Source organism: Apodemus sylvaticus, chromosome 2 (assembly GCF_947179515.1).
Source record: "Apodemus sylvaticus chromosome 2, mApoSyl1.1, whole genome shotgun sequence".
Lineage (NCBI taxonomy): Eukaryota > Metazoa > Chordata > Mammalia > Rodentia > Muridae > Apodemus > Apodemus sylvaticus.
Genome location: NC_067473.1, coordinates 80,499,562 through 80,525,525, shown reverse-complemented (window position 1 = coordinate 80,525,525; position 25,964 = coordinate 80,499,562). Strand labels below are relative to the sequence as shown.

Sequence of the window (25,964 nt, the reverse complement as noted above, 5' to 3'; positions counted from 1 at the left end):
CTCTGTCCTAGCAGGGCTAGACAGACAGGGTGGCTTACTGCACAGCCCACCACAACCTGATGCCCTATAGGACTTATTCCTACCCACTAAGGCATGTTTTTTGGAGAAGATGTGCCCTGGAGTCGTGTTCTCAGCAGCCATAGTGCCTTTACTATATCTGAACTATCTACTCTGTCTACAGTTATAACCTTAATCGGCTGAAGTGCAGTAATTCTGGAAGCGGTGGGAGATGCCAGGAGATGTTGGTAGGATATAACACTGACAGCTAAGCCCATCCTCAATACTGGCAACCTGGGAGATCCCATCGGATGGATCTGCTCCCAGTCTCTCCCTGACGAGCTCTACCATACTGCTGAGAAAGGTGGCCAAACTGTGTCTTACCTCCCCATTCAGGAAGCAGTAGAGTACAGCCACCACAAAGCCCTGGGGAGAGAACACAGACAGCCATAAGGCAACCAGCAAGAGATGCCCCACCCCCAGACACACTGTGGGAGGAATAGCACTGGAAAAGATACCAGAAAGAAGAAAACACCACAGTCTAAACAGGTCATTCGTGCCCAAGGCTCTAAGTGAGGCTGGGATGCCATCCTCCACTAAGACAGGCACTTCCGCGGAGACAAATGGCTGATAGACCAGTTCCCACCTATAAACACCTCATCTCGGATCTCACACTCACTTAGACAAACACTTGTCATCGCCAAAGACTCCCTTCCTCCCATTTCCTACGGAAGCTACTGGCCCTTTCTAGAGGAAGCCACTAGTGTGCAGGCTCCTGGGAGCAGGACTCCAAAACAGAACAGACATAGATCACCTTAACCCATCACTACTCCCCGCTCTACCCTCCCTTGGCAAGCTGCTTCCATACACAACACAGCAAAGCAAAGTGCGTGTGGTAAGTACTTGACAGCATATGAACTTAGCTCTTCCACACCAATCAAAGCAACCTTTTCCTGAATGCTGAAGACCAGGTCTGTAGCACCTCAGTGCCTTGGGCTTTCATTTAAAAAAGCCAGAGGAACAATGGCTAGAATATGCCAGTACACATATATAAAATATTGTGCATATTTATATATAATATATAATATAAAATAAAAATTGGAGCCTTGGATTGCAATTTCTAGGTCAGAGCTTCATCTCGAAGACTCTCAGTCTCATCAGAGTAAGAATGTGAATCTGGGGAAACAGCTTTGAGTTAAAATCCAAGTCAATTGCAGAGTGTTTTCTGACCATCAAGCTCACGTGCTAATTTAAACAGGTGAGAGGACACAGCCCCTACCACCCACTACCACTGCTCATTCAGTTCCCAGCTGTGAGACCCGCACTTGCTTATAGCCACGTGCTCTTTCCTGCTTATGTGCTCCTTGTTCTGGTCCTCCTCTTGCCCCGCACCCATGTACTCATTCATTTAAGGATCTGCCCAGGCACCTCCAGACCATTCATTTTTCTGTGTCTGGCCCTATATCTGGATGCTCTGTGCCAGGGTGGATAAGACAGAACTCCAGTCCTCATGTTGCTGGGATATGTGGCTTAAGTTAGCATGTGGACACAGCACAGGATCCTAACGCCTGGGCTTTATGGAGAGATTTCCTCTCAAGTCACTCAGGAATCCTGGATCAGGAGCCCCAGGCACAGTGACAGGCAGACTTCATTACATCTTCTTACAGCAGCAGACAGGACTATAGAGGACATCTGCTCTAGAACTCATGCCGGAGACAAACCCTGAGGTTAGAAGTTGGGGCTCACGAGATTACAGGGGTGGCATCAGGTCAGAGGTCAGGGCTTAGCTTCCAACAAACGGTGCTCTCAGCATGCACCATGCCTACCTGGAAGGAGCCCAGCCCAAGCTCAAACACGAGTCTCTCCCTCTTGCTAACATTCTCTGGAGAGAAGGCGAACACTGTGTAGTGGATTCCAAAGAGTGGGATGAGCAGCAGGGTGGAGCGGGCCAGCCGTCTGTCAGGAAAGAACAAACATCTGTTCTGGGGACCGCAGGACTGGGGAGCACAGAGGGCAGAGGGCCTGTCATCGGTCCTAGCTACCCTTCAGTGCTCCTGTTCACAGACTGCTTGGCACCCTTTACTGGTGCAGAGCGGGCTGGAACCAAGAGAGCCAACTAGTACCCAGCATTCCTGAGATGCTGTACAGGGGCTTCCCCAGTCTGCAGGGCACCGAGTTGGTATCCTGCGGGACCGCTGAAAATGTTCCATTTGTAGAACTCCCTTGAGTAATGTGTAAAGTCAGAGGAAAACTCAGGATAGGATTCCAGAGTCTTGAGCCAAAGCAAACCTATCCTGTCTCAGAAGGAAGCATCATGAACTCAAAACTAACTCTCCTAAGACCCCTGAGAATAGGACTCTTCCGCATCTGGGTGTAGCTAGGGACATCTGGTGCATTGCTGATGGCCGGGAAGGAGGGTCCTAGGTAGGCCAAAGAAGAACTTGGGGGGGAGGGGGAAGAGGGCTCAAGGAAGGACTTGATGACTGAGCAGAAATTCTGCCTGCACAGGAGAGAGCTGCTGCCCCAGAAACAGAGTCAGTAGATGGGAAGGGTGTCTGCCCTGAGAATGGGACAGCAGGAGAGCCCACCAGTTCTGGGGTCCTCTCCTGCTCTTAGCTCTTGGGGTAGAACCAAGAGTAGGGTAGGGTCTCAGAACAGTACAGGGGCAGAAGTCCACAGTGAGGGAGGGTGTCAGGTACACAGGACTAGGAACGGCTGCTCCAGAGGGAGCAGATCATTACAGGGGCTTCCCCGAGTGGGGCCCCATTTCTGCCCTTCCCATCTTGCTAGCCCTCTGCAGCCTCCCCCAAAGAGCCAAGCTCTTCTCTCCAGATGTTTTTCCCTCAGCTGTACCCAGCCCCTGGGACCGTCAGCTCCACCATTCCTTGTCACAGGACGGACGTGGACAGTATATGTAAGGGTAACCATCTGACGGGGAGCAAGTCTACCCTACGCCCCTCATCTCCCACTCCAAGTCTCTCTGGGAGAAAGCATTCCATTGAATGCTGGGATCCAGATTTCAAGAAAAGCCAGACCACTGGCTTCCTTTCTTTTAACATCTATTGTACCATTCAAATGCTTTATCATCTTACATGATTTCTTCAAATTCTGTTCTCAAAGGTACATATAGAAAAGTCTTTCTTTTATAAATAGAAATAAAAGTTACTTTTTGGCTTTTATTATAAGATGACATAAAAACTTTACTTAACAGAAGAAATTTCATTATTAATCAGGAAAGGGAATAATATCACCTCAATTTTTTATTATCGTTCAATGACAATGCATTTTCATATTCTCTATTTATAAAGGATCAATGCTGCTGTAAATACTGGTATTTTTTAATGTTTTAATTTCATTCCACCATCATCAGACGCAGTTCTCTGTTTTGCTTAGTGAAGGGACACAAGCTTTCTCATGGTGTCTTCAGAGATTTATAAATGTAAATACTGATTTAGCTGGTCTTTACGATGTGTTTAACTGTAAGGCTATTTAAATGGTGTGGATGTGACTTGTCATCCAGTGTTAAGTTCTCAGTTACTGGTTTTTTGTGTTAAAAATAAGAAAGAGAGAAGCTGCAGTTTTCACTGTAGGCTCCCTGGCTGGTAAGCTCTCCTCATGAGTTCACTGAACTCTCATTTGCCTCTGGATGGTGAGTTCTGAGCATTCCTCCTGGGCTTGAATCTGCTAAATCACTAGCTTCTGTACAAGGCCCTTGTCCTACCTTCTATTAGAGGGAAGACAAGAAGGAGGAGGAAGAGGAACGGAGCAGGGGTTGGGGAGAAGAAGAGGAGGAAAAATAAGCTGGAGGAGACCTTTACATGGTTCAGCCCGGAAAGGGAAAAGCCTGCAGTTGTGGGTCTCACAGTCCCCTCCTTACTCAAATGCAGCAATTCTATAGTCACTGGGGGTCCCTAGACCAGGACAGGGCCAACAGGATCTGAGTGAGTCCCTGCAATGGGCCCACATGGGCTCCTAGCAGTCTGTCCTCATTGCAGTTCATACCTAGTAGAAGGCCCCTTTTATCTGTTAGGTCTCACAGCAAATATCTTCGGGCACATAGTCAACACTGGAGATGCCTGTTCCGTGGAAGAGCAGCAGGACTCCCCAGGCACATCAGCTAGAATCCTTAAAACTCAACATTTCCCTGGCATCAGGCCGTGCTTGCCTCTCAGTGCCCAGGATGTGGCACCAGAAAACAGCAGGGTGTGTCTGGAGATAGAATGGAAGTTGGAAGAGCTAGAAAAGTATATGAATGGGGGTCCTGGTGGGTCCTGGAGCAGGTGAGGGCCCTGCTTTCCTCCCCCTGCTTTCCCCTCTACAGTGGACCCATTCCAAGTTCTTGCTCCAACAGATAAAAACAGAACCTGGGTACCAAATGCCAAGGCTCCCCAGTGTTCACAGTGGTATTACATTTCATGGATTCAGGGACAGTGCCAGACCCTTTCTAGACACAGGACAGATGTGGATCTGAATAGAGGTTTCCCAGGGTACGGCCCATGAGCAGCATCCGCCCTCTCACAGCTCTGATGCTCCTGTGGCCTAGGCAGAGATGACAGCCAGGGATACCTTAGGGGCCATTGGCAGACAGCAACGAGTGGTGACCGATAAGGAGGCTTTGTGAACCCAGCGTGTGGGACCTGTGGACCTCTGAGGTGATAAGCCTTGAACTGTGACTAACCCAGAGAGACCATGACACCGCCTCTACCTCTGCCCTCCTATCCCAAAGAGACATCAGGAGGAAGGAGATCCTACAGACCCAAAAAGATCAGAGCCACCCAGTTTCAGTAGGTTTCCAGGAAGGCTGCACTTCCTACTTTGTGGGTGTCATAGGGGACCTAAGGTGTGATTGTTAGGATGCTCCAGGTCCCTGTCCTTGCCTTCCAGTTTTGTGGCTTACTCTACCTCATCAAGCTCCAGTTTCTCGTCTATAGAACGAAGGCAGTGTAAGGAGCCACCTTATAGGATCCCTGCGGACACTGAGATTTAGCCAAGTTGCACACAATGTGCTCAGCCCATGGGGAGCTCACCCCAGCTCTGAGCTTAAAGCCCAGAAAAGTAGGGACCTGAGGAAGGACACACTTCAGTCAGCAGCCACTAACTGCTGACTGAGGGGTGAGGTAGGCATCAGTAGTCACCAAGTCAAGATGTCCCTGCGATGCCACAGCTCCAGTACCCGCATGCCCTCCTGCCCCACCCACAAGACTGCAGAGAACTCGCAAGACATATATCAACATGCAACAGCCAGGAAGAGGGCAGGCTGGGAGGCTCGGGGCGGCTCTCCACACTCCTCCAGCCCAGCGGAACACAAGCACAAGGCAGTGGCAGCAAATAGCAACATGCAAATCCCCACCCCTCCAGGACGCCCGGCCACAGCCACGGCCACACACACTTACAGAGTAATGGTGGATAGTTCTGACATCTTGCAAGAGTGCTGCTGAGCCCGCTGTGGCTTGCAGTAGCATTTCTGCACGCAGCTGCTGGGTGTGACAAGATTAGCACTTCTGTCAGGTGGGGACACTGGGCAATGAAGAAACTGCAGTAGGACTTGGGAAGCCTTAATTCACAGGGCACAGGGAGGGCAGAGAAGTGAGGGATGGAGACAAGCTAAGGAGGAGGATGGGGAAGCTAAGGAATCAAACAGTAAGCTTTGGACAAGGAAATGTATTTCGTAAGTATACATGTGTGTGCCCACACACACACACACACATACACTGGGACCACTAAGAGGCAAGTAGTATTAAAAGGCAGATATGTTCAGGAGATGAGGCCTGAGATAGGAGTCAGACAGGAAGCCAGAGGCCATCTCTGGTATCATCTCCAGTCTTAGAGCATGGCTTTGCCAAAGTCTTCCAGTGAGATGAATAACTGGACACTCACTCTGTAGACCTCGCGCATGGCTGGCATGAGGGGATAGAGTTCTGGGCTTGGTAGCAAAGATCACCATGACTGTTCTGATTGGCTCCCCTTGCCTCATTCCCACCTCGGCTCGGTGTAAGCACACACAGAAGGCAGGGGCAAGCCAGGCTTAATGGACTGATTGTTAGTCTAGAGTTCTATTTACCTATTAAGGTAGCCACTCTCCTAGGTGGCTATTCAAGTGAAAATTAATCAAAATCCAATGGAAAGAAACCTCTACTTCCTCGATCATTCTAGTCACAGTATCAGGGCTCACTAGTCAGATATGGCTAGGGGTGATGCTGGACACAGAAACAGGTCATTTGCAGAGCTCCACAGGACAGCGCCAAGCTAGACTGCTCCATCCAGGCATATACACAGGGCTGAAGGGCAAATTCCTGAGGACACACATTGCCTTGAGGAGGCAGCACAGGGGCCAGGCTGTGCGTCCTTCTGCCTTGAGTTACAGGCATCTAGACACACTTCTCCTGCTTCTGCTGATTCTTTGGGGCCCTGCTCATGCTCCAGCTGGCATAAGCCAGGGACGCTAGTTTCCCTACCAGAGATCAAGAGTCATGTCACCTTAGATAACAAGTGATGTCTGCATGGAGATAACTGAGGCACCTCATGCTGCCTAGTGAATGCATAATCAGGTGTGGATGGATTAGATGCCAATGAAGACAAGTACGCAGGTGCAGTTAGGTCCTCAATAGCCAAAGACCTGCTGTCTCACTCCAGCTGAGAGTAGAATTAAAGGCAACTAGAGACAGGGGACAAGTCATTCTGCTGAGGCAAGAACATGTATTGCTAATTTCCAGAGGAGGCAAGCAAACTCCAGCCTGCCCAGCGGGCTGTTCCCCTCCATGGCATCTTTCATGTCCTATCACCTCAAAGCTGGTGGGTGCTGGAGCCCCATTTTGCAGGTGTTATTCTATGCCTTGCTATTCAAGTGGCCCCTAGACAAGCAGCAAAAACAAGATATGGTACTTGACCACATCTTAGAAACAGAGCCTCCCTGGCCTACTGACCTGCCAGCTCAAGAGCTGCATTTCAACCACAGCCTGGGAATGTACTGGGGAAGCCCTATTGCAAGATAGGATCTCAGAAGTTTCTTGTAGGTCCTTGGTGAATGACAAGAGATCAGTGAGTGAGTGTGTGTGTGTGTGTGTGTGTGTGTGTGTGTGTGTGTGTGTGTGTGTAGAGGGGGGAATCTCTTGGCACAGCAGAACACCAGCTCTCCTTTCCCTATCATCTCCCTTGCCCAGACCAAATGGCTAACAACCTTTCAGCCCAGGTTGAGGCAGGCACCAGAGCCAGGGCCTGTCCAAGTCAACGTATCTGTTGCTCAACTGGCACCATCTTGAATTCCAAGCTTTAGCCTTTCTCCCCTAAGACCTTTCCTTTCCCCAACACTTCCCATGTTCCTCCCTTTTGGGGAAGCCGTGACATCTTATAGTATGAATGTGCTCCTCTGATTTTCCTTTAAATTGTCTTGAAAATAGCAAGAGGACAGTTTAATGACAAGTTCACTGGGATGGGACAGAAAGGTCACATAAAGGAGCAACAAAAGGAAGGGTGACATCCAGAGGGATCTCAGGGGACACTATCTCCAGAGAAAGAGGGGAAGAGGCCCTCTCCCAAGCCCCTGCCCCTGGCCTGCAGTGACTTACAAACAGATTCGATGAAAAGCAACAGGATGTGCTATGGCAGAAGAGCTGGCCTGGAGCGTGGGAAAGGCGGGCGTGGGGGCCCTAGGACAGCTAAGCCGGAAGGGAGCCAGGTCTCATCTAGAGATGCACCTAGCTCTACTGGAGGGCCACCCTGAGTCCAAGGAAGCACAGGAGACTCAGAGAAGTGTGTTAGGTGGGCTCCTCTGAAAAGGAAGGCAGAGACCTCTGGTGGTCAATGGGAGTTGTTGGCCTGCAGGAATTTGCCTAGTGGCTGGTGCAGAGCCCCATCTGCAGGTCAGGGGGCCTTGGTTTCCAGGCCCAGCTCTGACATGGCTTCTCTTCATCTATAGAAAGGTCAAGGCTATTTATCCCAGAGTCTCAGCTCTCTCATCTATCCCTGAATTGGCACACGGTTTCTACAGAGCCTTTGATGTGAAGGGCTGGCTGGACTACAGCCTAGGAAACATCTAGTAGGAGAATAGACAATCCTGACCATGCCCTGTGCAAAGAGCATTCCTATCTTCTTTGCCTTGGACCCTAGGAATTCATGTAATACTGCTTCCTTGGCAGTCTCTAGAACATGGTGGTTTCCTGATGCTAACTACCTTCACCTGCACCTTCAGAACTCTGCCCGATCTGCAGGAAGCATTTCTCAGAAACAGCATCCCTGCTGGAGGATGGCTCGATGCCACTTCCTCCTCCAACAGGGAGGCAGAAGGAGCCTGGGCTCCCAGAGGGGATCCACACCAGGCTAACTTTGTGGCCACTGACTTAGTGGGAAGTTTTCTTTTCCAGGGTTATTTTTTGGGAGGGAATAAGAAATTCCCTAAATCACCCCTGACAGAACCCTGGGGGCAGATATTCCTGAACAGGGTGGACATTATGGGGTACAGGGACTAGAAGGCAAAGACTAGGCCTATAGGCAAAGCCCCTTGCTGGACATCCTGACTGAAAGTCTGCCTTGCAGCACAGAGCCTTCCAAGGAGGTGATGAAGAATCCCTAAGGAGGGTACACGTAGGATTCTCCGCCCCACCTCAGACCTAGGAGGCAGATTCCAATGCCCGCCTCCGAGAGTGGGGCAGGCCATTGGCAATAAGAACGAAGCCAAGCTTCTCTGTGACTGGCCAGAGCCACTCCTTGCTTTCTCTGAGTCTTCCAGAAAACCTTGTTCTCCTCCACTCTCCAGAGACAGGGAGCTTCAGGCTAAAACAAGCTAACCCTGCCCAGCCCAGAACGGAATGCTAGCACAGTCCTAATCTGAGCCCCTGCTGATCCTAACACAGGCCCAGGCTCCCCCACCCTCCACAGGCCCCATGTCCAGCAGGTCCTTCAAGGCTGAGCCAGGAGCACATTGGTTGACAGTGAACAAACCCTTAGCATCTGAATGGCTGGAACCAACCTACAGGAAAGGGGGTGAATGTTGGTCTGAGGGCACAGGCAGGGGGTCCTCTTGGGCTTTCTTGGGGACTCTCAGTCTTAAATTTGTTCTGGAAACAGAGGAAAAAACCAGAGAGCTATTGTGGGCAGACTAGGAGGGGCTTTACAGCAGAATACACACATCTGGGGCCCCAGGTACAGCCCTGGAATCTCCCACCAAGCCCTACCCACCCCAAGTTCTCCATCCTCCCCAGTGCAAAAGACCCCTTAGAGCCAGCTCCCCTAAAGCTCTTCTTTATGTGGGGTACTTCTTTATGGGGGACATCTAGAGCCTATGAGGGAGAGAAAACACAAGCCAGCTCTGGTGCCAACGGCCTGTACCCTGGCCACAGCCTAGCTCCTTCTTGCAGGATTCACCAAGCTTCGTGGGGCTCTAGTGTCCTCTGCTATAAAAGAGGCTTCTACTTGGGGATAGCTTGTATTGTCTGTGAGCATCAACTGTGTGCAAATGTTTTTACATGCTCTGCAGCTCTCAGAGGCTTTGTCACCAAGAACGACATGGTCTCCTTGTCCCTGGTGATACCAGACATACAGCTGAATCCAACAGGAGCAAGCTGGTCCGGCCTTACCCTTTCCCTAGCTTACAGACATCATCCACCTGAGTTTTTAGTGTTTGGGGCTGGAGACTATCATAGGTTTGGTTTTCTCTACCAAATAGCCCTGGCTAAGCCTATACAGTTTTTACATTAAAGAAGTAAACCAACTAGCTGCTTCTTCAGAGTTCTGGAAAATATCAAATATAAACATAAATATAAACCATGCGCTAATCACAAGTGGCTCTTATCTAGGCAGTAGGAAGGCCCGCCGCTCTTCCCCATCAGGCCGGGAGTAACTGCTGCTGTCTGGCATTTGAGATGGCAAGTGTGTGATCAGACTTCCCAGAGCATCCTTATTTACTAAGGCTGAGCTCCCATGCATGTCTCTACACAGGCAAAGTAGGAGAAGCAGGAGGAATCTTCCCATTCAGCCCAAAGGAGATGATGGCTCAGAGGCCTTAGAAAACCCAAAGCCTACCAGAAAGACTGAGGAAGGTTGGCAGTGCTGGGGAGAGGATGAGGCTAACTTAGCTTCTCGCCAGTCCCAATTGCAAGAGGTGACAGTCAGTAGGGGAGCCAGTTTATAGGCAAGCAAGAGAAACTGAGGCTGGACATAAAGGCGTGACGACAGCTTCCTACAGTGGGCACGGAGGTGGGAGAGGGGAACAAGGGGGCTGTTTTGTGACTCTCTGGGACAAGGTTAGCTTTCTAGTGCAGGGCAAGGAACAACATAACCATTGCCCTACCAAGAAATCATGGCTTATATCAAAGGATAACTTCCTATTACATCACAGGTACAGACAAGTAAGGGTTGGTTAAAATAATAAATAAATAAATAAATAAATAAATAAATAAATAAATAAATAAATGGCAAAACATGAAAAAATGGACAAATAAAGGGTTGGCAAATAAATAAATAAATAAATGGCAAAAACATGTAACAAGGATGGGGTGGGCAGCAAAATAGCCGCAATGTTGTCCTTTTTTCAATGTTGTGCCATTATTGCAGAGGTAGAGAACATACGCTATACAATAAAAGTCGCACCAGCATGTGCGAAGAGGTGGTTCCCTCAGTCTTGACCAACTAATGGACCAAAGGCAGTTCCATTCCCCCTCAAAGGAGCCTTGAGGGGGACCTGGCACTCAATCTCTTTGCAGAGCCTGTTCTCACCTGAGAGAACGGCTAGTAGAACCCTCTGCTTCACTCTCTCTATGCGCCTCCTCGTTTTTCTCAGGGAAGCCATGAAGGCTGTGAGCCTCAGGCTGGGTCTCTAAGGAAGACCCCAGTGATGCTGTGAGGGTCTCAGAGCTCCTCTCAGCTACTTCAGATCCACCCCCCCCCACAGAGCCCATGACCTTTCTCTTTGGCATCAGTGTAGAGACACTTCCTGAGCCCCAAAGGTGAGGCAGCAGGAGCTCTGTCTGATTTCAAAACTGGACAGGGCTGGGATTGAGGTAGTCATGTGTTTTTAGGGTAGCCACTGAAAAGCTAGTTCTTGGAACACAAATGTCTGTAAGCGCAGCGGAAGCCTTGCACTCAGTAGCAGTCACAGAGCTGATGCTTCTCTGATAGGGACAAAGGGTCTTGAGGCAGAAAATCAGCAGATACAGAGGTAGACAAAGCTGTCCTGAGGCAAGGTACAAGGCAGAGAATCCCCATGCAGTGTATGACCCAGGAGAAGGTCCCCCTGCTGACTGCCAGGCACTTAGAAGCTCCTGCCCAGTGGGTGCAGGGTGTGGCCTGTCACAGCCACACCTCCCATCTGCTCATCTTCCCACAGAATCAGCGTCCCCAAAGGAAAGCCAGCTTCCAAAGAACCAAGGCCTTAGCTACCCCAGGGAATCTGGGGCTCTCCACTGATTTCCCTGCTATCCTAGCCGTTCTGTTAACCTTTTTTTTTCCCTCCATGCAATGCCCAGGTAGCTGAGGCGCTCTGGGTTGGCTCAGGCCTGGGAGAGCAGTTGTAGTTCACAGGCACTTTAATCAGGAAGAAATCTCGCAATTGCCCCATGCCAGGTCAACCTGCCAGCGAAGTTAAAGCTTTGTCCTGTCTGTGACCTGAGCGCAGGCCATGTGGTCGGAAACGGCTGTGGCATCCCCAGATCCGCATGACATACTTACAAGTAGATGCTGGACTCGTTGCCTCCCATGTCTGGGGACTGCAGCTTCTGTACAAGGATGATGATGATGCCAATGAAAAGCACAAAGTTAACCTGAGGGGCGAAAGAAAGGCAGACTCAGAGCTCCGCCCAGCCCGGAACTCCCTAGCCAGGAGGGCGGATCCTCTCCAGCCAGGCAAGTTCCCTTGCGGACTTCTCTGCCTCTCACTGAGTCATTCAAATGAAGGAAAACATCCAAGAAAAGAATTCTACACAAAAACCTGGAAATACAGAGCACTGAAAGTGAGCCAGGGGGCAAGCGCTCTCTGAAGCAGAAAGAAAAAAGGTGATAAAAAAGAGGTGACTGACGCACAGGTGACCCCAAGCTCGGCCTGGTGGTGATGATACAGGTCTGCAATCCCACTGCTTGCAAGGTTAACGCAGGAGGATCATCAGGCATTCCAGGGAAGCCCTGGATACATAGCAAGACCCTGTCTCAGAGATACAGAGGTGGGGTGGGGGTGGGGAGAGAAAGTTCATGTTCAGAGTCGTGGAATCCAGGGAAGCAGCCACAGCGTTCCTAATCAGAGGGCTGCCTGGGAACAGCAACAGCACCGTGCGCCATCAGGGACAGATGCTTTCCCAAACAAAGTGGGAAGCTATATGTGCACTGAGAAAGGAGGGAGGGAGGAGGGAGAAGGGAGGAGGGAGGGAGGAGGAAGGGAGGGAGGAGGGAGGGAGAAGGGAGGGAGGAGGAAGGGAGGAGGAAGGGAGGGAGGAGGGAGGGAGGAGGGAGGGAGGAGGGAGGGAAGAGAGGGGCTGCAAATAAATGCACAGGAAGCATAACAAGACGCCTGCACTGCACAGCCACATCTCTGGGCCAGAGCCAAAGTCGCCCTCAAGAAAAGAACAACACGATTCTTTAAAAACAATAACAGCTACTGAGAATAACTACACACCCTGAAGCTGAGGAATGATCGGAGTGATCGTCTTCAAGTTGAGTTTAAGAGGGAAACTGGTGCAAGTAAAAAGCTGTGAGAAAGACACTGGAAGCCACAGCAGGCGTGATCAGAGAAGCCACAGCAGGCGTGATCAGAGAAGCCTGTTTGCTCTGTTTCCCAGATCAGTTAGAAACATACCCTGCCCTGCCATGCTCCTTTCTGCATCTGTTGCTGTCTAATTAATGCTGGAATTAAGTCAGCAAATATTGCCAAGGAGAAAGTACAATTAAGTATCTAGGGGTGAGGAAGAGGACAAGACAAGAGCCCGTCAGCAGAAGTCTGTGCGGCACAAAGCACCTGGCCCATGGAATCTTAGGGACTTGGAAAGAAAGGGCAGCTTCCCCGACATGGAGTTGTTTCAGAGCACACAAACACAATGTCTCAAAGACCCTACTTGAAAAACCAAACAAGGAGGGGACACAGGGATAGCTCAGCAGTAAAGCCTCACAACATGAGGACCTGAGGACCGAGTGAGTCCTGGTGACTCAGGTTAAGAAATGGAAAAAGATCACAGCATGTACTTGTAATCCCAGGGCTGAGAGCAGAGGCAGAGGCAGAGGCAGAGGCAGGATTTCCAGGCAGATCCTGGTCTGGATTCCAAGCCCATGAGAAACCCTTCCAAAAAAATCCAAACGGGCAGAATTCTGAAGAATAAAACACTAGTGATTGGTCTCTGACCTAGACACACATACACACACACATACACACGCGCACACACAGGGAAAAAACAAAGAAGGGGGTGGGAAAAGGAAGATCAGTAGTCTGAGGCTAGCCTTGGCTATATAGTGTGACCCTGCTTCAAATGGCAAAACAAAACAAAAGCCATTCAGGAATGCAAAATAAGCCCACAGAGACATTTAATATCCATGGTAAACAGTGAGAAACCTTTACGCAAAATGTTAACAGACAGAAGTCTGTGGTACATGAAAAGAGCAGGCAGACCATGCCCAGAAAGATCTCACCCTAAGAATAGAGAGAGATGCTCTGCTATTCCTAATTATGGTATGAAAACCACAGGCTCCACCATCCCTGGGAGACTGGCAAGTAATTAGTAATGAAAACATCAGCGCAGACACGGGAGCAGAGGAAGTGAGCCTCTTGCTCCTTGCCCACAGCCATGGGAATGGTAAGCGCACACAGTCTGTGTCCCAGAAGCTTATTCCTAGAGATTTATCCCAAACACACAACCACACATGCTCAAAGCCAGGTGAATATATCCACAGCACTAGAGAAAAACTGAAATAGTACATTGACGCTATTCTGTCACAAGAGTGTGATCTCTTCAGCGGGTCTGATAAAATGAAATACCCGTGCTCGGTTTTATAACCGCACGCATAAAAGTCAACCAGGAAGAAAAACTTGCCCAATTGCATGCAAGACAACTGCCAAAAACTAGAGCAAACATTGTCCTCCATAAAAACAAGGAATAAAAGGAAGAAACATTGGGAAAGATGGGCAAAAGGCTGTTTTCATTTACAGGTTGCATAATTTTCTATGTAGAAACCCCATGTGACTCAAATTTTAAAAAAGGGATTAAACTCTTAAGAGAATTCAAAAATGTAACTAAGCCAAGAAGTCACAAACACTGACCGCTTCCCTGTCTGGCCCCAATAGCCCTCCAGATAATACAGGGAAGGAAAGAACTCTAGACTCAGCCAGTGCCCAGGCTGGAGAACATCTCAGAGGAAGCAAAAAGCAGCAAGAAAAACTGGACAGACAGGGTATTTTGCTGTATTCTTGGAGAAAATCAATTTTCCTCCAAATTGGTATATAATTCAATGCAGAGCTCCACCAGACCTTTTCTTACAAGTTAAAAGTTAAGTCATTTCCTGTTCAAAAGTCTACCTGACTAAGTAGATGTGCAAAAAAAATTTCAGCAGAACAAATGAAAAATTTGTATATAACATGGTAAAACAAACAGGGGCACAGTAGCCATCACAAGCCCCTGGGCAGACATATTTGTAGCAAGAAAGTAAGGGTCTCCAACCCACAGTGTGGACATGTTTGTGATAAATAACTTTCCAGCCTATAAGATTCTATAAAGAGACTGAGAATGGGAATTTGCAGCCATTAAAAATAGAAATGTAAAAAAAAAAAAATTAGCATTTTAGTAAAGACAAAGATTCAATAGAACCTTTCTTAAAGATACATCTTAATAACCTAAACCACAACAGTGCTGTGAAGCGATTAAGAAGAGATTTGCATAGATCACGCTGATGGACATCCTTCCATAAATAAGACATAAGGCTGACAGTCAGACAGGGGAAGCCCAAGGATCCTGGTGCAGGGAAGTCATGCTGGCCTGGGGACATGACAAAGTGTGGAAGAGAAGTCACTGCTCCTCAGCTGACCAAAAAGATAATCTGCTAGGGGACAGAACAAAAGTTCACAGGAATGTCATAAGCATAAGCCACCAAAACACTGTTTAGCTGTAAGTGCTCAGACCCACAACCAACACAAAGAGACAGACACGCCCTTCAGGAGCCACCCTCCCTGTCCACAGGATTGTACACCGGGAGTGAAGGGAGTGACTGGAATGCAGCCACCTTTCCAAAGGAGATGTGAATTGTGAAAGCACTTACAAAATGCTAAAAGATCTGAAATGTTAAATCTATACCCATTTGACTATCAATTCCGCCTCTAGAGATTTGTTTTAAATTAAAAAAAAAACGTAGAAATGCTCAGAAGTATGCATGAAATTATTCCTAGTAGCAGCAACTTCCATAAGGATTTAAAATGGAATAACAGGCTTCTCCAACACTAGGGAAATGAGTGAATAATTTGTACGCCAGTGCTTCAGAATATAATACAGCTGTGACAAAGACCCTTTCTTTCCCTTCTCTCTATGCTCTCTGCATGCTCTGCCTCCCCTCTTTGCCCCAAAGACACTCACCATTATAGAGCCAACCACAGGGCCTTTGATCACCCACCACAAAGCTGTGCTGTCATTCATATCCCAGCATCTGAAAGATGGGCAAAGGAGAAATCATAACAGACCCTGCAGAGCAGCACATGACTAGCTGGCCACCTGTCTGTCTTACCCTCTGTGTACCCCCCAACCAGGGAAATCTAGAGTAGAGGTAGGCTGGCTAGAAGACCCCTCACCCAAGGCTTGCGTTTTCTCTGTGTTCCTGTCATGACAGAGATTGGAACCCAAGAATCAGGGTCATAGTGGTATCCTGGGAAAGGACATGATCCATTCAGATCTGGGGTGCTTGGGGTTGGGAATGACCTCACCATCAACATTCTTCCTCCTGTCCTCCAAAGGATACCAGATGTTCAGAGCTTCCCCAACACTGCCCCAAAGTAAATGGGCTCAGAAATTGGCCCATTCTCTTGCTGGATTATCGAATAAGACAAGGCTAACCACAAGGGGTAATGGCTGACGAAGGGCCTGGCTGGGACCAGGCTTCAGTCTTTGACTGAGACAGGACTGATCACATGGGGTGGGGACTCAGGTGGTACCCAAGGCTGTGCTTTGGCCGGAACAACACCTTGGGGAGTTCACGTGAAGCCAGGCAAACACTGAAGCCCATGGATGAAATAGATTCTGCACTGCAGGCGGATTCTCTGGTTGTACTTACCCTGCATCATCAAAGTAGAGCCTCAGGACAGCCCACACAGTTACACACACAGTAGGTGTCCCTGGAGAGCAAGAAAAGGAAGTCAAATTTGCCCAGGATACTCTTAGCCTTGGGGTTCCTGGGGACCCTATTAGCCCTCATACTCCAGCTTCTTCTCATCCTTCCCATCTCCCCCACCTTCAGATCATCTGGTCCCCTAACATGATTCCTGAGTACAATGGGGGTCCCACAAAAAGAAAGTTAAAAAGTAAGGGCTCTAGGAATCAACATGAAGCCCACGGCCTAGTGAGGGCTCCATTATCTGATGCTTCCTAACACTGGGACCAAGAACACAGCTGACCAAGGGGCCCGAGCCCATCCAGACCCAGCCAGTGACCTACCCCAGCCAATGATGGTATACCAGTAGAAATATCTCCTCTCAGGGAAAAAGGTCTCCACGAGCAGTGTAAAGAGGTACAGGCCTTCAATGAACAGCCAGAAGTAGTTGGACACCACGCAGTAGTGGAAGAAAACCATGACGGCTTTGCATTCTACCTACAGAGACAGCCAGAGGGGAAAGCTGACTTCCCTGCCCTGTCCCCAGGCAAATCCTCAAGTCAAGCTGCACTGGATAAAGGGAATTCCATCGGCACTGGCATACCCAGTCTCACGTATCTCAAAGCCTAAAACTGTAGGCATTCCCCACAGAAGACTGCTTACAAAATGAGGACCTGGGCTCATCGAAGGTGGAGACTCATACCTTGTCCCTGGAAAATCTCTTCTCAAACAGATCCTCCAAACATGTCCTCCTAGGGAAGCCCTCAAGTCTCCCCAAGTCTTTTCTTAGCCCAGCATATTAAAAGTCAGTTTTCTGCATATACCTCCTTCACACATCTGTGCTTGGAAAGGCACTGACAAAGACCCTGGCCAGCTAGCACACAGAATGCCACATGACTGATTGCATGCCAAGGGACTGGCTAATCCCTGACTGAGCCTCATTCTCACCTAACCCTCCTGGCCCAAGAACGAGGCTGAGAGTCTGGCTATGTTTTGTACTGGAGTGAGGTTATACACTGGCTACAGTAACCACTCCATAACTCCTGCATCTTCACATGACATGGGATAAGACCTACACCTGCAGGGACACAGGCGTGTCCTGTAGGGTGTTAGCAGGGCAGAGTCCTCGGGTACTTACGGTGGAAACAAAGCAGTGACTGCTGTCCTGCTCGGCATACAAGATCCAGTCTTTGATGAAGACGGAGATAGCCCTCAGCATGAAGGATACAAACAGGTTCATGTGGATGAAGTTGCGGGTGCAGTGCAGCTTCCTATGTGGACCAGGATGGGAGGCCATGAGTTCCCAGTACTTCACACCCTCAGGATGGGGCTGCTCTGGGCCTGCTCATGGCTTGTTCTAATGGGGTCCCTCTCCCAGATCACCCTCTTCTCCCACCTCCATAATCCTCTGTCTTCACCACCCTGGTCATCCGCTGACCAGATTTCTCCTGTAGCCTCTCTGCCTAGATCAGGAAGATTAAAGCAAGCAAAGAAAATTTCTGAAAGGGATTGTGCCTGACTGGTCCTGGACATACGAGCTGCCCTCTCAGGCCACCTTCCCATCTGCTGTACTAGGGACAGGGCCTGCCTTCGAAGGGACTTTCCAGGGATGATGGGATAAACAATTCTGGCTCTAACGCTACTGGGCTCTCACCGGAAGCGGCACAAGATGACCATGGCAGTGGTGAGGGTGACGAGGGAGGTGCTGTAGCCGACTGTGTAGAGGGCCTTCACCGACAGGTAGTAATAATCCTGCAGCAGGGCACAGGACATGCAGGGATCTGCTTGGGACCAGTCACTGCCCCCCTAGGACCCACACCCACTGTCCCAGACCAGGCCCTTGAGCCCAACATCTCCCGCCTTTCTGCCATCACTCCACTCCTGGCAGGATGCCTGCTCCTCTCTGTGCAGGGTCAGTACTCTAAACCTGTTCAGAATGTACTGAAGGCAAGGGCACTGAGCAATCAGACCAGCCTGAAGTCCTAGCAATCAACACAGTCCTAACCTGAAGAAGGGTTGAAGAAGCTCCCTGCTAGAGCCAGAATTAAGTCATCAGTTTCTGAGCTACCTAAAGGACAGTGTCCTGAAAAAGTAGCCAGGGTTAAGGGGACTTGTGCGACCTGTAGGGTCAGAACCCAACAGGATGAATAAACATCCTACCCTCCAAGGTCCAGGCTCAGTATACAGCAGGCAGGTGCTTGTGAGTGCTGCCCAGAGCCTTGAGCTCCTCAGAGTTAACCCACCACCCCACTTACCTGATCCCCAGACTCAGGCTCATAGTCATCAAACCCACAAGCATCGAAGTAGTGGGGGAAGGGCTCTGACCAGCCGTCCTCTGTGCAGTTCCGGCCCACGACCCCCATGTCTGCAGAGAACAGAAAACTAGGCAAGGCATAGGAATGGCTTGAAGTGGACCTGAAAATGATCTCATAGTGGGACTTCCCGAAAGCCCATGTGCTCAACCGGTGGCTCAAGCTAGAAGACAGGGATTGCTGAAGACCTGGCACGGCACGCGGCCTTCACTAATGACAAGGGAGACGGGGAGCAGCGTGGATGAGCAACCTGAACCCCCATCAAGAATCCAGCATGCCTGTGTCTCTCTCTCTCCTGTAATATTCTCCAGCGCTCACCAGAAGAGGATCTGGAGCCCACCGCAGGGCCCTAGATCATCACCACTCAAAATGTCAGTGCACAGAACCACCTAGAAACTTGTCACAAATGCTCTCAAGCCCAGTCCCAGGAACCTGAACAAGGCATTCAGGATGTTCAAGGCCTCCTCGGGTGACTGCAGGGTGAGGATTTGGCACATTTGAACTCAGAGCTCTAGGTCTACCAGCAGCTGTAACATTTCACAATGGGGCGCCTGGCTTTATTGTTTTTTAATAAACCCAGGCATATTTGATCTTACTGCCAACCTTACAAAGATACAAACTCAGGGGGGTTTTGTTTGTTATTTTATTTTTGCCTTTCAGTTTTGTTGTCTGCCTCCCATCACCAACGTGCATTCCTTCTCTTTGGATTGACTTAAAGTTCATTGTGTGGGAGGCCAGAGGGATGGAGCTGTCACAGCTACTGAAAGAGGTACCTGTCACTCGCAAAGAAGAGGGCAGGCTATTTTTCACGTAAGTGGGTTGCTTCAGCCTTCAATGACATCATGCCATTCTCCTGAGCTGGGGAGAGCCACTACGGTCCAGGAGGAGCACAAGGCAAGTGGGTCCTTTCTTCTAGCTAGCACCTGAGTGTGGCCCCAGAGCTACCAATCTCTTAGGGCATATGGAAAGAAACAGAACTCAGGGTAATCGTAACTCTCCAGAAATATAACACAAGATTTTTCAAATTTCAGTTGTATACCTCTAGCCACCTTGTGGGCTTGATAGAGCGCATATTCTGGGGCCTAGAGTCTGTGATAGAGTCAGTCTATGGGTTTCAGGGTGAGTGACTAGTGTGTGGTGAGAGACCTCTGTGGACAGGGAGTTTAGAGCACACACTGCTAGGCAGGATTCTGTCCTCTGATCAACGTGGTCTCTGGGAAGCTCAACAAGGAGGCAATGGGTCAATGCACAACAGAAGAGAGATGGAAAGGCCCCTTATTTTTCAAGACAGTTTCTCTGTGTGGTCCTTGCTTTCCTGGAACTCACTCTGTAAACCAGGCTGGCCTTGAACTCAGAGATCTGCCTGCCTCTGCCTCCTGAGTGCAGGGATTAAAGGTGTGCCCCTGGCTACCTCCTCTCTTTTCTCAGCAGCATCTGCTCCTGCTGGTGGACTTGGCAGGTGTCAGCGAGCTGGACATACCCTCCCTGGGAGGAATGACGGAGCTGGGAGCCTGCCCACGGAACAGTCTGCTCAGAATGGGAGACTCTGACACCTGTGACACAAGCCAAAAAAGGACTGCAACAGCCTGGGTCACCATCAGCAGTGTCACCAGACTGTCTCTCCTTCAGAAAAGTGCGTCTCTGGCTGCTGCTAGCAACCTCACTGCAAGGTCCCGGAACAGGTCAGAACATCTGAATGCCTCCCGCATCTCAACAGGGAGCCACAGTGGCTGTGCCTCTGCCTTCCCTGGGCTGAGTTAACTCAGCCTTGCCCACCTCACAGGGGTAAGAGGAAGAAAGAGACAAAAGGTACAGAAATTTGAAAATCATTTAAAAAAAAAAAAAAGCTTCCTAGAGGGAAGAGCCATTTCCTTTCTTTTATTTTCCTTCTTTATTTTAATAACACGAAGTAGGCTTGGAAAAACATAAACATTTTTGTTCCCAAAATTGCTCTATGAAGATTGTTCTGATAGAAATCTCCAGAAGACGGAGTGCTCTCCGGATTGCCGAACCCTGTATGACAGCATCTCTTTCACTAGACTGGTTTACTCCAGCATCAGCACAGCAGCACAGCACACTCCCTGATAGTCTCTTCACCACATCACCTAGATATGGTGGCCAAGCATCTGCCCTGGATCCAGCTGGCTAAGTCAGAGACTCAGGTGAGACCCCAGGATCTGTACTTTACCAAGTCTGCAGAGAGCGGGATTGGGATAGGGAGGCCATGCATCCTCCTGGCACGCTGCCTCTTGCAGCCCCAGTCTCAGCAGGGCTGCAGCTGATTGGCTGTGATGCTCAGAGTGGTGCATGGCTTGGCCCCATCCAGCTGACTGGAGTGCAATGCTGAACCCTGAGAACCTCTATGGGAAGTTCAAAACCACCAAACACCTTGTAGTACAAAGGCTCCCCATTTACAGCCCATGACAGACCCTAAGACACCCATGACTCCCCCACAACACATGGTTACAGGCATGATGGATGTACCGTCTTCTCTCTGGGTACTTGGTGCTGTCTTCCAAGAAAACAACACACAGCTCTATCAGAGAAGGCACACACTCTAGAGAACAGGGAGGAGAAAGTCTCGCTACAAAGCAGCTGCCCTCCACCCCTCCAGCCCAAGGTGACTCCAGCGCACCCCTCACCTGTGATTTCCAAGGAATTACTATCAGCAAAACCAGAATCCCCTGTGAAACACAAACATGTGTCAGTCAGAATGCTGTGCTTGTCACCTGCCCCGTCAGCTATGGCTGGGGATGCCCAGTCTGTGGAGAGTGGGCAGGGGAGTCACACATCCCCCTGGCGCACTGCCTCTGGCATCTCCAGTCTCACCAGAGCAGCAGCTGCATGGCTGTGATGCTCAGAGTGGTGTGTGGCATGGTCCCCACCAGAGAGCCTGGTCCCCACCAGAGGTCCCATCATGGAGGGAAAAAGGGCATGAATAAGCCTGGGGCTTGGGAATTTTCTTTGAGGTTCAACCCCCACCTCTACTCCAAGTCTGTTTTTCATCAAGGGGACCCCTAAACCCACAAAGTTTATCTGTAGACAGATTTCTCCTCACACCATAACCTTTATTCTCATATCTCTCTAAAAATGGCCTACAAGTCAACCCCATTTCCTCTCAACTTTTGAAATTCCCATTTCTAAGCTGAAATGCCATCTCCTTCAAGATGTCTTCCCTGACCTCCTTCCTGTCCTGACTGCATAATCTACCTTTAGTTCTCTTCTGGTCTTTGGTAGTTACATTCCCACCTCATAGCTGCTGGGATGAGAGTCTGTGTGAACTCAAGAACAGGGCCATCCTGCACGTAGGAATATACATGCACTATGCACACAGACTTGTTTTCCAATCTCTCCACTGGTGATTCACCTGACCCAGCTTAAAAGGGCCTTGAAGCCCAACACTGTGTCTTCTGTCCCTCTTAGCCTTCAGGATGGCCAAATTCTGGGGAGGAGGGGAGGAGCTGATCCCCATGATTGCTACCACACCATCATTCCAGCATCCAGGGGCATTGGATCGCCTCAGGCTGCTCTCTGCTGGGCTAATGAAGTGTTCTCTGGGGTCCTCTTACCTATGGTTTCTGTCATCCAGACTGTATGTCAAGGGGAGAGAAAGAGAGAGAATGTGAGTAGAGATGCAGAGGTGACCAGGGCTGAAGTCAGATCTGTTCTCACAGGCCATTTGCTCCCCCCATCCCCATCCCCGCCAACCCCCACTCTGAGAAAGCCCTGGTAAGGTCCTGAAGGCCTAAAAAACCCATCCTCGAACCTAGCAAGTTCACAGGGTCAGGGGCAGATCTAACTCCACCTCCAGGTCAGCACATGAGGAGGAAGGTGAGGCACTGACCAGGGCTCCCCAAAAGCCAGCACCTCAGGGAGGTCTGTCCAACTGCACAGTGAGTGAGCTTCCTGGGAATGTGAAAGCGAATGAGACAGCAGTTCAGTGGCTTCTGTGGGGAGGGCACGTCTCACTGCCAAGCTTGTGAACAGAGGCACTAAAGGCCCTGCTTTAATGAACCATTAAGAGCCAGGTGTAAATAACATCTCTGCTCCCTGAGGCGGGTGCAGCCGAGGGAAATCATTTTACCCTCCTTCCTGTCACCTCGTGTGACTGCAGCTGTAGGAAAGAAAGGGTTCTTGGCTGAGAGGATGTGCCACAAGCTTCACATAACTGAGGTAAAGCAATGGGCGCGTGGAGGAAGTGATTAAGCTACCTTCCAGAGCAGTCAAGCTTGGGAGCTAGCTGAATCACAGGCCCGCCTCTGACAGCCTCTATCTTCCCCTATTCACTCTCTCTGCTCACAGCCTCCTCCAGAACTTACCCCCTGGCCTGCTCTCAGGCACAGAGCCCTCAGGATGGGAACATTCAGAAACTAGACTAGCAGGAGGTGGGTAAGATGTGGGATAAGGAGAAGTGGGGTATCAGGATAAACCCCGCCTTGTGTGGGCTCTGGATAGAAAGTCAAGGCTGGGCTTGGGATTCCAATGCACACTATTCTTTCTCTTTTTTTCCTGCAAGCCAGGTGGCAACAAGCCACTGGTGGTGGCCTCACAGACCACCCCGTCCATGAAGTCAGGCCCACTGGGGTCCTGTCTTCTGGGCCTGTCTCAGGGGACCTGTCTTCCAACCGATTCCCATTTCTGTATCCAGTGTCACAGCTCTGTCACTGCACCCACTCACGGGATCCCAATTTGGCCCCAGGAACGCTACACACATTTCAGTGGCACCAAAGCCCATGAGCAGACATGACAAGTGAGAACCACAGAAGCCTCCAGTCAGCCTTGGTTTCCTGGCACAGGCAGGACGCATATGTCCCTGAAGCCTATGTCCACATGGCATAAGCTACTTTCCTTGGTGTCCAAGGCCCTCTCCTGGACAGCCTGGGTTAGGGGAGCGGGCCCCTCTCTCCTCCTCCTCTAAGTCCTCATGGCCATCCGAGGGCAGCAAGGACCAAGGACAAGTTTCACTTAGCATGTGCATGAGCTGGGGACTGGCAGACTGTCCACAGGGTGGAGGGTCGGTGCCCATGTCAAGTGGTGAAAGAATGTGGTCATGGTGTCTTTTTGCAGAGATAGAAACCCTAAACAAACAGGGTATTTGGTTGTACAATCCCACCCATCCATATCTTCCTCCGCGCTGTTGAGATATCTGTCTATGTCATCATCATGGTAACTATGATGATGTCAGCTAACTTTACTATTAAATATGCAAAACGTACCAGGTGCTGTGCTACGTATATCTCTATAGGTGACCTGGCTTTATCCTCACAGACCACCTGGGGAAACAGCCACTATGTCACATTACCATCTGGCAGGCCAAAACCTTGAGTGATAATCTGCCTTTGCTGAAGGTCCCTAATGGGGTAGGGTTGCCATGGACTCTGTGCCTAAGCCCAGACTGCTCTCACCTGTCATGACAGCCACCTGGCAATGCGTACCTGGCACCAGGTGCAGTGCTGGAGAAGAAGTGTTTCCATGCCCTATCCCAGCATGAAGGGCACCATCCCATCCTGCCTGCTAGCTATCATCTGCCATCTGGGGCAGCTGAGGTTTTAAAGCTTAGCTCCAGGTGGGAGAATGGCGCTATAGACTACAGGATAAACCAGCACAGTTGGGAGAGATTCTGAGTTCCACTTACCTTGGTCCGGGTTGAAGATCCGGAAGACCTCAGGGCAGCTCACAAGGACCATCTCACCTATTTGAGCAGGCTTCCAACATGTGATATTGTCCCACATGCCAGGGCAACCTGGAGGACAGAGTCGTGTTGAGAGAGGGCCTGGCCATATACACACAAGCGCACACGAGCCACAACCAGACACAGATACACATCCCACATATGCAGGCACACACAGGCACAGCACACAATATACATACTATAGATGTGAACACACACATGTCCCTCTGTAATGGTTAATTTTAAATACCAACTTGACTTGCTTTAGCATCACCTAGGAGGAGGTGGTGAGGCCCTCCTCTGGTGATGGGGGAGCGTCATCAGAGAGGAGCAGCAAAGGAGGAAAGAGCCGCCGTGAACCTGGACTACCGGTACCATCTGTGGGTGGGCAGGAGGAAAGGAGAAAGCTAATGGGGTGCTGACACCCCCCATTTCTGTGCTTCTGGGGCACCATAATGTGAGCTGAGCTGCTCTACTGTGCCTCCCTGACCAGAAGCAGAGCCCCTGAAACTGAGAGCTAAAATAAATCTTCTTCCCTTAAGTTATTTCCATTAGGTATTGAGAGCAGGTGATAATAATGAGAACTTGCAGCCACACACCATACACAGCTCTCTCTCTCACACACACACACACCATACACAGCTCTCTCCCTCTCTCTCTCTCTCTCTCTCTCTCTCTCTCTCTCTCTCTCTCTCACACACACACACACACACATACACACACACACACCATATACAGCTCTCTCTCTCACACACACACACACCATACACAGCTCTCTCTCTCTCACACACACACCATACACAGCGCTCTCTCTCTCTCTCTCTCTCTCTCTCTCTCTCTCTCACACACACACACACACATGCACACACACACCATATACAGCTCTCTCTCTCACTCACACACACATGCACACACACACACCATATACAGCTCTCTCTCTCTCTCACTCACACACACACACACACACACCATATACAGCTCTCTCTCTCACACACACACCATACACAGCTCTCTCTCACACACACACACACACACACACACCATACACAGCTCTGTCTCTCTCTCTCACACACACACACCATACACAGCTCTCTCTCTCTCACACCCACACCCACACACCATGCACAGCTCTCTCTCTCTCTCTCTCTCTCTCTCTCTCTCTCTCTCTCTCTCTCTCTCTCACTCTCTCTCACACACACACACACACACACACACACACACACACACACACACTTAGCATGGACTGCTGAGAAGCTGGCCCTTGCCGGAAGCAGAGTTTACAAGGAAAGAAGGTGAGTCTTCCTGTATGAGGAAGGCTTACTCCTGTACCTGGAAAAACACCCCAAGAGTAGTCCACAAAGCCACTGCGAGAACTTCAGGGCAGGGGGCTCTGTGGACGGCCTCCTCTTCTTGCCATATATGCCTACATTCTCCCAGCCTCGCCACCATTCTGGGGATCTGGCCTCACAGCCACCTCAGTGAGGCTCACTTCTCTGTGAAGGGGTACTGAGGTCAGACCAGCTTTGAGGCTGTACACCACTGTCCACCTCCCTCCCAGCATGGGCCTAGAGCAAGGAGCTGCCACCCACAAAGCTGGCACCTGAAGTGAGGTCACAGCTTGGCCAGCTGAGAGATGCTCGGAAGTGACTGTGCTAGGACTTGGAACAGAGAGATGATGGAGGCAGAGTCCTTGAGGAGGCCAAGGTCAACGCCTTGTGGTGGGG

At 50.0% G+C, this 25,964-nt stretch overlaps 1 protein-coding gene across 3 annotated transcripts in view; it reads right to left on the bottom strand.

Moving 5' to 3' along the window:
• Nucleotides 1-25,964, bottom strand: part of Adcyap1r1 (ADCYAP receptor type I) — a 42,839-nt gene that overhangs the window by 5,392 nt on the left and 11,483 nt on the right. Inside the window, exons 3-15 of one of the 3 annotated variants that reach the window (XM_052173781.1) lie at nt 24,205-24,312; nt 22,139-22,159; nt 21,212-21,253; nt 18,513-18,622; nt 17,912-18,009; nt 17,396-17,528; nt 16,602-16,755; nt 16,222-16,282; nt 15,531-15,600; nt 11,659-11,750; nt 5,391-5,474; nt 1,824-1,953; nt 382-423 (exon numbers count right to left, since the gene is read on the bottom strand). In XM_052173781.1, coding sequence (XP_052029741.1) covers nt 382-423; nt 1,824-1,953; nt 5,391-5,474; nt 11,659-11,750; nt 15,531-15,600; nt 16,222-16,282; nt 16,602-16,755; nt 17,396-17,528; nt 17,912-18,009; nt 18,513-18,622; nt 21,212-21,253; nt 22,139-22,159; nt 24,205-24,312 — 1,145 coding nt within the window. The remainder of the gene's footprint in view (nt 1-381; nt 424-1,823; nt 1,954-5,390; nt 5,475-11,658; nt 11,751-15,530; nt 15,601-16,221; nt 16,283-16,601; nt 16,756-17,395; nt 17,529-17,911; nt 18,010-18,512; nt 18,623-21,211; nt 21,254-22,138; nt 22,160-24,204; nt 24,313-25,964) is intronic. The other 2 variants (XM_052173782.1, XM_052173783.1) reach the window with 2 other exon arrangements.